Consider the following 12446-nt stretch of genomic DNA (forward strand, 5'->3'; position numbering starts at 1 on the left):
TTTTCCTTGGCTCGTAGATGGCTGCCTTCTTGCTGTGTCCATGGTGTCTCTGTGTCTGAATTTCCTCTTCTTATAAGAATGTCAGTCAGGGCCGGGCATGGTGGCTTACGCCTGTAATCCCAGCACTTTGGGAGGCCGAGGCGGGCGGATCACGAGGTCAGGAGATCGAGACCATCCTGGCTAACACGGTGAAACCCCGTCTCTACTAAAAATACAAAAAATTAGCCGGGCGTGGTGGCGGGCGCCTGTAGTCCCAGCTACTCGGGAGGCTGAGGGAGGAGAATGGCGTGAACCCGGGAGGCGTAGGTTGCAGTGAGTGGAGATCGCGCCACTGCACTCCAGCCTGGGCTACAGAGCGAGACTCCGTCTCAAAAAAAAAAAAAAAAAAAAAAAAAAAAAAAAAAAAAAAAAGAAAAAAAGAATGTCAGTCAGTTTGCATTATGGGCCTATCACCCCAATAGCCTTGTTTTTTTTTAGATGGAGTCTCGCTCTGTTGCCAGGCTGGAGTGCAGAGGCATGATCTCGGCTCACTGTAACCTCTGCCTCCAATGAAGCGATTCTCCTGCCTCAGCCTCCCGAGTAGCTGGGACTATAGGCACTGCCACCACGCCCGGCTAATTTTTGTATTTTTAGCAGAGACAGGCTTTCACCATGCTGGCCAAGATGGTCTCGATTTCTTGACCTCGTGATCCACCCGCCTTGGCCTCCAAAGTGCTGGGATTACAGGCGTGCTCTACTGCGCCCGGCCGGACTTGTTTTAACTTAATCGCCTCTTTAAACGCCCTGTCTGCAAATATAGTCGTATTCCAAGCTACTGGGGGTTAGGGCTTCAACTTATAAATTTTGGGAAGACATAAGTCTGTAACAACCTGTCCTAAAAAGGCAGATCAAAAACATATGTTATGGACTTTATTAGAGATAAGAGATTGAAGGTGAGAACTAAGAGAGCCAAAAGCCTGATCATAGATGATTGGTTAAGAGCACTTGGAGCAGATGAGGAGAGAAACAATAATCATAACAGATAAAAGACAAAAGTTCCCCAGAGCTGAAGTACAACATCTTCAGGTCTCAATTGCTGCACGTAAATATTGAGAGAAGAGACATACCCTGGTTAAATTTCTGAAATTAAAAGAATACTACAAGCTTCTAAATTGAAATAGTAGGGGGGAAAAAAGCTTTCTTACACGGGAAAGAGAATCAGACTGGCATTAGACTTCCAATCTGTCACAGTAAATGTTATTGCATGGAGAAATGTTTAAAATTTAGAGTTCCTAGGGAAATTGTGATTATAAAATTCTGTATTCATTCATACTATAACCATTTTCTCTTTTTTTATTTTTGGGTGGTGATATATATTTCAATTTTTTAAAATGTTGCTCATTTCATTCTATAGAATAAGATTTACATTTAAGCAAAATTAATTAAAATCTAAGCAGAGAGATCAAGTTAAGCACAGGCTTCAAGAAGTCCTGCTGGGATCTCAGGAGTAGAGACAACATGTTAAAAGTTTTGGTTTGAATGTATTGAATTTTTTTGTTTGTTTGTTTTGGTGCATTCTGGAGTCTCCAAAAGTCAGTCACCATGAGTACCTGTTAGGTAGATGATACTTATTTTAATAACAGCAACCTAAACTGGGGTTTAGGAGCTGTATTTTCCAAGAAGTGACTCAGTCTAATTCTGAAATGACCAAAGCAGTTCATATCATTTTATTCACATTTGAACTCCATTGGAGTCAGGGATGAAACGTCATCTTCTATTCCAAGAATGAAGTCTTCAGATAATGTCCAGGTGCTTCAGAACTAACTAGTCATCATAAGAACACAGAGTCCATAATTTCTCTAATGTGTAGTTTTTTGTGGTTTGTAGAAGCATCAAATGAATCACAGTGCTACCAAACTCCACACACAACCAGTCACAGTGTCCTTCCCATCCATCTTAACATGAGGCTCATTTTTACATTTCAGATATTTGTACATTTTCACAGTGTAATAGGGACATATGTCAAGTAGAAGTTCCACTCACTATCAATCATGAAGTAGCTGTAATCTGTATATATATTTTTTTACACAGTCATGTGAAATTTATATATACACATATAATCCCGGTTTGTTCACTTATATTGCTATATAATGGTCCCTTATAGGAATATATCCTGTTGAAATTTACGTGTTCCCCAGTGTTTGCTATAGCTGTTTTTGTAAACAGTGGTACTGCGGATATTCAAATAAATGTCTCATGTTTGAGAATTTCTCTTAACAAATCAAGGAGTGGAACTGCCAGATCATAGGGTATATTTATTGGATATTGCTGTTGCTCCTCAGGATGGCTATAATTTACATTCCCATCAACAGAGTTAAGTTTGTTTATTTATATCTGTACTTTGTATAGTCACATTTTAAATTTTTGGTACCTCATTGTGGTTTCTATTGCATCCTCCTGATTACTAGTGAGTGTGAGCATCTTATCATGTTTCTTGGCCCTTTGAGGTTTTGTTTGGTGAGTTTTTGTTCATATCTCTGCACATTATTTTCTGTTAGGTATTTTTAAAAATTTGATTTGTGGGAGTTATTTATACATTTTGGTTACCAGTTACTTATAGATCGCAAATGTTTTCCCTGAATTTTTTCTATGAGGAAAAGAAGTCTTAATTTTATTGTGGTTGAATTATCTTTTCTTCTATGGTTTTGTACATTTTGTATATTGTTTAAGAAGTCATTCTCCTTTATTTTGTTTTTTAACAGCTTTATTGAGATATACTCTATATACCATAACATTCCCCATGTACAATGTGTAATTCAGTGTTTTTTTTTTTAGCATATTTATAGAGTTGCACAACCATCACTTTAAACTTTTCTTTTCTTTTCTTTTTGAGACAGGGTCTCACTCTCTTGCCCAGGCTGGAGTGCAGTGGCATGACCACGGCTCACTGCAGCCTCAATCCCCTGGGCTCAAGCGATCCATCTGTCTAAGCCTCCCTAGCATCTGGGACTACAGGCATGTGCAACCTTGCCTGGCTAATTTTTTAATTTTTTGTAAAGATGAGGTTTTACTATGTTGCCCAGGATGGTCTTGAACTCCTTGGCCTCAAGTGATCTGCCTACCTCGGCCTCCCAAATTGCTGGGGTTACAGGCATGTGCCACCTCGCCTGGCCTTTCTATCACCTTTAAACTAATTTTAGATTATACCATCATTCCAGAAAGAAACCTCCTATCTATTAGTAGTCACTCCCCATTCTTCTTCACTCTATCCCTAAACAGCCACATAATCTACTTTCTAGCTATAGATTTTGCCTATTTTGGACATTTATCTTTTTTTGAGATGGAGTCTCGCCCTGTCACCCAGGCTAGAGTGCAGTGGCGCAATCTTGGCTCACTACAATCTCTGTCTCCCGGGTTCAAGCAATTGTCCTGCCTCAGCCTCTCCTGAGTAGCTGGCTGGGAGTACAGGCACGTGCCACCGTGCCCGGCTAATTTTTATATTTTTAGTTAAAATGGGGTTTCACCATGTTGGCCAGGTTAGTCTTGAACTCCTGCCCTTGTGATCTGCCCACCTTGGCCTCCCAAAGTGCTGGGATTACAGGCGTGAGCCACCGCGCCTGGCCGTATTTTGGACATTTCATATAAACAGGATCAAATAATATGTGGTCTTCTGTGACTGACTGACTTTAACTTAGCAGAATAATGTTTTTAGGTTCATCGATGTTATAGCATGCGTCAGTACCTTACTCCTTTTTAGGACTGAAGTATAAAATAACTTTTATAAGACTAAACATTAGTCTTGGTACTTCTAGGGGATTAAATATCCATATTAGGGATCCTGGGAAGATGACAGCAGTGGTAGAATAGTTTCCTAAATGTCTATATGACTTCCCCCTAAACACAGAACAAAGAGGAAAACCAAAAACACATAGAAAACGTGTACAGGAAAATTAGTTGACTATGTTTCTCTGCAAATGCTCAAGTACCAGCAGATTGGGAACAAACCATTGTTATCCATGCTGGAAGAAGCAGAATGAAGCAGTGGCACATCTGATGGAGCGGAGAATTGTGAATAACCCAAAGGCAATCACTAGAAAGCTTTTTAAAGGACCGATTTTAGAATACCAGCTGAAATGGGAATTTGGGAAGGGTGTTGCACACATCGACAATGGGTGAGTGAAAGAGATCAGTTGTAAAGTCTGAAGGGACTGGCATTCCTTCATGAAACTTTAAAAACTAACCAAAGCTCCCTTCCAGGCCCACTCCTCACAAGAAGAAGGAAGTGAGGATACAATTGAGTGTCCTCTGAAGAATACAGACAGACCAAGGAAAGAGAAGGTCCAGATAAAAGCAGGGGAGGTGAACAGGGCCAAGATATCTCAGAAAGCAAGAAACTATACTTTTGAATACTATATGAAAACAACAAGAGGGAGTTTTAGAGTATAAAGGCAGAATAGCTATTCAGAGCCAAGCCTCTTTCAAAAGTCAACAGTATGAAATGATTGTTGTCAAATCTCATGCAAATTTTTGAAGAAAAACAAGATCCCTCTAGACAAGGAGATGAAAGTACACCAGAAAGACAGAAAACAAAGAAAAACTGAGATATTAAGACAAAAGGCAAGACAGAAGACACTACAATGATAAGACATTTCAAAAAATTAATTCGCATAAGAAAAATTTAAAAATTAAGTGATAGTGAAGTATTATAAATAAAAGAAAATGGCTGGACATGGTGGCTCACACCTGTAATCCCAGCACTTTAGGAGATTGAGGCAGGAGGATCGCTTGAGTCCAGGAATTTGAGACCAGCCTGGGCAACATGATGAAACCCTGTCTCTACAAAAAATAGAAAAAATAGCTGGATGTGATGGCATTTGCCTGTAGTTCCAGCTACTTGGGAGGCTGAGGTGGGAGGATCACCTGAGCCTGTGAAGGTTGAGGCTGTGGTGAACCATGCTGGCGCCACTGCACACCAGCCTGGGCAACAGAGTGAGACCTTGTCTTGGATAAATTAAATGAATGAATGAAATGAAACAAAATTTCTTTTAGAAATGAAGACAAATTAGAAGGAACACAAGAGCAAGTAAACGTAACAGATAATACCTTATGAGGGAAAGAAGCTGAAAAGGAGAAAGACATTAAAAATGAAGATATGTAAAAAGAATTTTGTAGAAATTGACACATTGGAAACAAGTAAAGAAAATCCAGCATATGTATATTATGTGTCCCCAAAGAAGAAAACTGTAGCAAGGGAACAGAATGAGTACTAAAAATTACAATACAAGATAATTTTAATAAAATAAAAGTAGATGGGGAACTAAACTTTGGAAGACTACAGCACATACCTAAGAACAGTGACACGGTAGACCAACACTGAGGCATAGTCTAGAAGAATTATTGGACTTCAAAGGAAAAATAAAAATCCTTCAGACATAGAGGCAGAAGTCACAGAGTCTCTTACCTTTATAAGTAAAGGAAAATCAAGGCCAGGTGTGGTAGCTCATACCTGTAGTCCCAACACTTTTGGGAGGCCGAGGTGGGGGTATTGCTTGAGCCCAGGAGTGTGAGACGAGCCTGGGCAATATAGTGAGACCCTGTCTACACACACACAAACACACACAATATAGTGAGACCCTGTCTACACACACACACACACACGCACACACACGCATGCACATGCTGGGTGTGGTGGTGTGAGCTTGTAGTCCAAGTTACTTGGAAGGCTGAGAGGAGGAGCTATTGAGCCCAGGAATTGGAGGCTGCAGTGAGCTGTGATTGCACCACTGCACTCCAGCCTGGGCAACAGAGCTAGACAGTGTCTTAAAAAAAAAAAAAAGGAAAGAAAGAAAGAAAAAGGAAAAAAAGAATCAGATTACTGTCTTTTTTTTTTTTTTTTGAGATGGAGTTTTGTTCTTGTTTCCCAGGCTGGAGTTCGTGGCACGATCTTGGCTCACCGCAACCTCCGCCTCTGAGTTCAAGTGATTATCCTACTTCAGCCTCCTGAGTAGTTGGGATTACAGGCATCCGCCACCACACGGGCTAATTTTTGTATTTTTAGTAGAGACGGGGTTTCACCTTGTTGACCAGACTGGTCGCAAACTCCTTACCTCAAGTGACTGCCTACCTTGGCCTCCCAAAATGCTGGGATTACAGGCGTGAGCCACCACACCCAGGCTGGTGTACATGTTCTTATCTTAAATATGGAATTTCATTGTCTCCTTTCTCTTGTGACAGTAGGGAGACCAAGGTGGGCAGATATACACCTTGTATAATACACTTTTGTAAAATACAAAAATTAGCCGGGTGTGGTGGCATATACCTGTAATCCCAGCTACCTGGGAGGCTGAGGCAAGAGAATTGCTTGAACCAGTGAGATGGAGGCTGCAGTGAGCCACAATTATGCCACTGCACTCCAGCCTAGGTGATAGAGTGAGACTCTCTAAAAAAAATAAAAAATAAAAGTCACAAACAATATGCTAGAATTTGAAGAATATTGTTCCCATTAGCCCTTCCTGGGGAATCTACTAGAGAATGGGTGTCAGAATCAGAATGACTAGAGACACGTTAAAGACTGGTGATTTGTATTACACGTAACTAAGACCAAATGAGGGTTTGAAAGAAGATATGGTCTGTAAAGGGGTGGGAAGGAGAATGGAAGGATTATATACAAAACATTTAAAAAACTACTTTCAGTAATAATGGTGGTGGTGGTATTGTTGGTGTTCTTATTTTGAGAATCTTTGTGTAACATGAAATAAAAAGCAAACAAGTAATTGTGTTGTTCTAATTCTGTCACAAACTGTGTAATTGAGAACCACAGCTCTTGGTGTGGAAGAAAGAAGATGAGGTGACTGATTAGAGGAATGTATGTTTGTGTTAGGGGTGGGTGAGGGTTGCAAGTGTCGGTAGCCGAAATAGAGAAAAAAGCTAACGTTTAAATTCAAGGAGCTTTTTTAAACTACAGATAAACCCTCCTTTCACTAGGGGGAAAAAAGAATCCCAGGAAGAAGAAATTAGAAATATTAAAAAAAATCAATTACAAAGCAAAATCAGCAAAATATTTGGCCAATCAATTTAATAGTCATTTAGAAAGTCTCATAAAAAATAGAACGTAAAATATTAGAAATAAGAAAAATGAACAAATTCTGAGGTTATTATGAGTAGATATCCCTATAAATTCGAAAATCAGAGAATTCAATTTTTTTTATGGACACATTTTATCAGACATACAAAGAACAGGAAATGTCTATATGTTGTTAAAATTATTTCAGAGTACAGTATCAGAGTACAGGAATGAAATGATGGAAAGCACCCTGTTTTATTTCATGAGGGGGCTACCCTGGATATCACAACTGCAGTTTCTCAAATATGTCTTATATTCTTCAATTTAACTCTCCAGATCCATTCAGCTTTTGTGTTTTCCATCATAGGGGACCTTTCTGGACAACATGAATGAGCCCCTATGTCCTCTGTCTTCTGATTTGGATGTGGAAATGAGGAGCCCTGGCAGGGAATTGGAGGAAAGAGGAGAAAAATGTCCTGGTCTTGATTCCCCATCTCATACATTCTGTATGTAGGAGCCTTGGGCTGGCTGGCTGTGTCAGTCTTAGTCCTGGTCCTTCCTTTTAGGCTTTGGGGTGATGAGAGCTGCTCTCCTGTTACTAGCCTGGGTTACTGCAATATCCCTTGTGATTTCCTGTAAGCCTCACCCACAGCTTTGTAAATAGTCCTTTGTAAATAAACCCTCTTTAAATTAATCTAATTTGAGTGGGCCATCTGCTTCCTGCAGACCCTGTCTGACATAACAGATGAAATTAGGATTTTTGTATTTGTAGAAAATAAATTTTTAAAGTACAAGTTTTGACTAAGAAAAAAATAGAGTACATAATATACTGTATAGAAAAATAACAGTTTATTGCAAACTTAAGAAAAATGACAAATTTAGAAATATTTAAAAATGTATAATAGAGGTTTATATATTATTTGATTATTCCATAAGCTGTTAGTATTGATATTTGTTATTATTTAGTAATTGGATATTGGTATTGTATGTATGTTAAATTCCCTGAATGTAAGTGGTATGGTGGCTGGCTCCTGGAATCCCAGCTACTCGGGAGGCTGAGGTGGCTTGAGGATCTCTTGAGGCCAGAAGTTAGAGGCTGCAGTGAGCTATGATCACGCCATTGCACTCCAGCCTGAATGACAGAATGAGACCCCCATCTCTTAAAAAAAAAAAAAAAAAAATCCTGAATGTGATCATTATATTGTGGTTTTATAGAAGAATGCCCTTGTTCTTAGGAGATGCATGCCACAATGTTTAGAGTGGAGTATCATGATTTCTGTAACTAACTCTCAAATAGGACAGCAAAGGGAGAAAAAGTCTTTGTGTGTACATGTAAGGAGAGAGACATAAAGTAAATGTGTCAAAAATGTTAAGTGGTGAATTATGTTAAGATATATGAGTATTCACTGTTACCATTCTTGCAACTTTGTGGCATTGAAAATTTCAAAATAAAAAGTTGGAAAATATTTAAAACAACATACAATGAAATACTTATTATGGATAAATAACTTTATTATAAACTAATAAGAAATACATAAAATGCTAGTATTCGAATAAGCAAATCACTAAAGGAGAAATATAGAAAGCCCTTAAACAAAAGGATGCTTGACCTCAATAATAAAGGAATGCAAATTTAAATGAGCTGTCAGTATCCATCTAGCAAAGTAGCAAAGATTCAAAAAGCAATGCTTTGGGAGTCTGAGGCGGGCAGATGACTTGAGGTCAGGAGTTTGAAACCAGCCTGGCCCACATAGTGGAACCCTGTCTCTACTAAAAATACAAAACAGCTGGCCGTGGTGGCACACGACTGTAATCCCAGCTACTTGGGAGGCTGAGGCAGGAGAACTGCTTGAACCCAGGAGGTGGAGGTTGCAGAGAGCCGAGATCGTGCCACTGCATTCCAGCAGCCTAGGCGACAGAAGAAGACTCCATCTCAAAAAAAAAAAAAAAAAAAAAAGCAACGATGCTTAATACTGATGGGGCTGTAGCAAATTGAACAAAGTGGTAACTGTTGGAAATATAGCTTGATGCCATCTTCTCTGCAGTCTGGCAGTATCTATGAATGCTTAAAATCTGTATGCTCGTCAATCACAGCAATTTAACTTAAATGAACTAAATATAGTGAGGTAATAGGATAAGTGACTAAGGTTATATGTATAAGCACATTTATTGCAGCATTGTTAATAATAGCAAAAACCATCTAAATGCTCATCAGTTCGGGTTTGGTTTTACACATAGTAGAATATTGTTTTAACTATTACTTTTTTTTGAGAAGGAGTCTCACTCTGTGCCCAGGCTGGAGTGTGATGGCGTGACCTCGGCTCACTGCAACCTCTACCTCCCGGGTTTAAGCTATTCTCCTGCCTCAGCCTCCCGAGTAGCTGGGATTACAGGCACGTGCCACCATGCCCAGCTAATTTTTGTATTTTTAGTAGAGACAGGGTTTTGCCATGTTGACCAGTCTGGTCTCGAACTCCTGACCTCAGGTGATCTGCCTGCCTCAGCCTCCCAAAGTGCTGGGAATTAATACAGAAGTAGTAAATGTATTGATATGGAACAATATCCCTGATTATTACATTAAAATAAAAGCAGGTTAGGCCAGGAGCAGTGGTTCATGCCTGTAATCCCAGCACTTGGGAGACTGAGGTGGGAGGATTGCTTGAACCCAGGAGTTTGAGACAAGCCTGGGCAACATGGCAAAGCCCCACCTTTACAAAATACAAAAATTAGAGTGGTATAGTAGTGCGTGCCTGTAGTCTCAGCTACTGGGAAGGCTGACGTGGGAGGATCACCGTATCCTGGGGAGGTCAAGGCTGCAATGAGCTGTGATTGCACCACTGCAATCTAGCCTGGGTAGTAGAGTGACACATTGTAATGATAATAATTAATAAAAATAGAAGGTTAGAGAAAAAGATATGCATTACTGTCCCATTTACAGTAAAATAACTACATATTATAGGCATAATTTTATATATACCAATATTATGTAGGTTTTGAAACCTGGTTGGTCTCCGAGTATCAAAACAGGTGGGAAAATTATGGGAAAACAGGGCTTTTATTTTCTGGTTTTGGCTTAAAAACAAATAGATCATGTAATAGGAAATAAAATTATCTTTCATTTAGAAAGTCTGTGGCCGGGTGTGGTGGCTCATGCCTGTAATCCCAGCACTTTGGGAGGCTGGGGCAGGTGGATCACCTGAGGTTGGGAGTTCAAGACCAGCCTGACCAACATGGAGAAACCCCATCTCTACTAAAAATACAAAAAGTTAGCCAGGTTTGGTGGCACATGTCTCTAATCCCAGCTACTCGGGAGGCTGAGGCAGGAGAATAGCTTGAACCCGGGAGGCGGAGGTTGCGGTGAGCTGAGATCATGGTCATTGCACTACAGCCTGGGCAATAAGAGCCTCCGTTTCAAAAAAAAAAAAAAAAGTCTCTGCACTAATTAAAACAATTCTGTATGCTGGTTTGTTAATATAGTTTACTGAATTAACAAAAAAAGGTGTTAAGAAACTCATTTTGCTCTTGTATGTATTCTGTTTCCAGAGCAGTGGAAAGAGCTCAGTGCTAGAAAGCCTGGTGGGGAGGGACCTGCTTCCCAGAGGTACTGGAATTGTCACTCGGAGACCTCTCATTCTGCAGCTCGTCCATGTTTCACAAGAAGATAAACGAAAAACAACAGGAGAAGAAAATGGTAAATTTCAGATTTGAGATAAGAATTATTTTACAGCTCTTCATTTTTGATCTGTTCTTAAAAAGATATGAATTGATTAGACAATTAGAAATTAGTGGCTGTAGCATAAACAGAAGTCCTGTGAGAAGTAGTATGCATCTTTCTTAATGTAAAGAAAGAGTAGTTTTTGTTTTGTTTTGTTTTTGAGATGTGAGTCTCACTCTGTTGCCCCGGCTGGAGTGCAGTAGTGCGATATTGGCTCACTGCAGCCTCCACCTCCTGGGCTCAAGCCGTTCTCCTGCCTCAGCCTGCCAAGTAGCTGGGATTACAGGTGCCCATCACCACGCCCAGCAATTTTTTGTATTTTTAGTAGAGACAGGCTTTCACTTTGTTGGCCAGGCTGGTCTCGAACTCCTGACCTCAAGTCATCCGCCTGCCGTGGCCTCCCAAAGTGCAGATCACGATGTCAGAAGTTCAAGACCAGCCTGGCCAATATGGTGAAACCCTGTCTCTGCTAAAAATACAAAAATTAGCCAGATTTGGTGGCACACGCCTGTAGTCCCAGCTACTCAGGAGGCTGAGGCAGAAGAATCACTTGAATCCAGGAGGCAGAGGTTGCAGTGAGCTGAGATTACACCACTGCACTCCAGCCTAGACGACAGAGTGAGACTCAGTCTCAAAAAAAAAAAAAAAAAAGAAGAAGAAGAAGAAAATAGGCATTGTCCTTCATAACCGTTCTTTTTTGATTAAATTGAAAATATGTTAGGGAAAACTGTGTGTGTATCAGCAGATTTTAAGTTGCTTATCAAATATGTATCCTGTGGTAATTATATTAGTGAGGTTTGAAATGTTGAATGACAGTAATGTATTTAATCTTCCTATTTAGTTCAGTATTTGGCTCAGATTTTCTTATTTATAGAACTCCGTAACATAGCTCTAATTATTAAATTACTTTTGCAGCAGAGTACCATATCTGTTACTTATCTGCAGAGATCTGTTTTCAATGCAGTTTTATTCTACTTCTTATTCTGATTTAAGATAGGACGATAGTATTGACAAAATTGAACTTATTTTAATTTCTGTGTCTGATTTTTTTCATTTACTGTAGGAGCTGTTGGTGGTGATGAGTTGAATTTGTTTTTTATGGGGAAAGAAAACTTCATGAGCATCTGCTATGACTCTAGAATGTTAGTCACTGAAGCAAGTTAGTGTAGTTGTAGATGTTGCAAGTAATATTTTTAGATAGATTGCCAGTGGATATATGGGAGCATTTTAATTACATTAGGTAGCTTCTGGGTATGTTATTCATCACTTTGCATTTCTCTAATACTTACTGAAGTTCTGAACCTTGAATTTAATCATTTTGGATTAATCTAGCGTTCACCTTCAAATGTATAGAATAACACTTATAGAATTTCATCCCCACTAACTGATTTCATCAAATTTACCAAACACCTGAAACTAAGACCTTAAGAAAGTATATATTAGGTCTGTCTCTCTTTTTTTTTTTTAACTTTCATTTTCTTCTGTCACCTTGAGAGGGCCCGTGATATCCTGTCTCTCAGAAACTATTTGAATTTTGGGCAGTGTTTCCTTAGATAAAATTGTGCTTGTTAGAAAAGGGTGTACATTTCAGCTATAGAAGTGTCAGCTCCTTGGTATCTCTTTGTTTTTATGTCCACTATGTTTTTTTTTTTTTTTTTTTTTTTTGAGACAGAGTCTCACTCTGTCGCC

The 12446-nt window shown here is 39.4% G+C and overlaps 1 protein-coding gene across 8 annotated transcripts in view; it reads left to right on the forward strand.

Annotated features, from left to right (window-relative positions):
* DNM1L (dynamin 1 like) overlaps nt 1-12446 on the forward strand; it is a 64918-nt gene that overhangs the window by 12704 nt on the left and 39768 nt on the right. For all 8 annotated transcript variants that reach the window (XM_001086230.5, XM_001086126.5, XM_001085903.5 and 5 more), the window contains exon 2: nt 10586-10733. In XM_001086230.5, the coding sequence (XP_001086230.3) occupies nt 10586-10733 (148 nt within the window). The remainder of the gene's footprint in view (nt 1-10585; nt 10734-12446) is intronic.

This window comes from Macaca mulatta, chromosome 11 (genome assembly GCF_049350105.2).
Source record: "Macaca mulatta isolate MMU2019108-1 chromosome 11, T2T-MMU8v2.0, whole genome shotgun sequence".
Taxonomy (NCBI): domain Eukaryota; kingdom Metazoa; phylum Chordata; class Mammalia; order Primates; family Cercopithecidae; genus Macaca; species Macaca mulatta.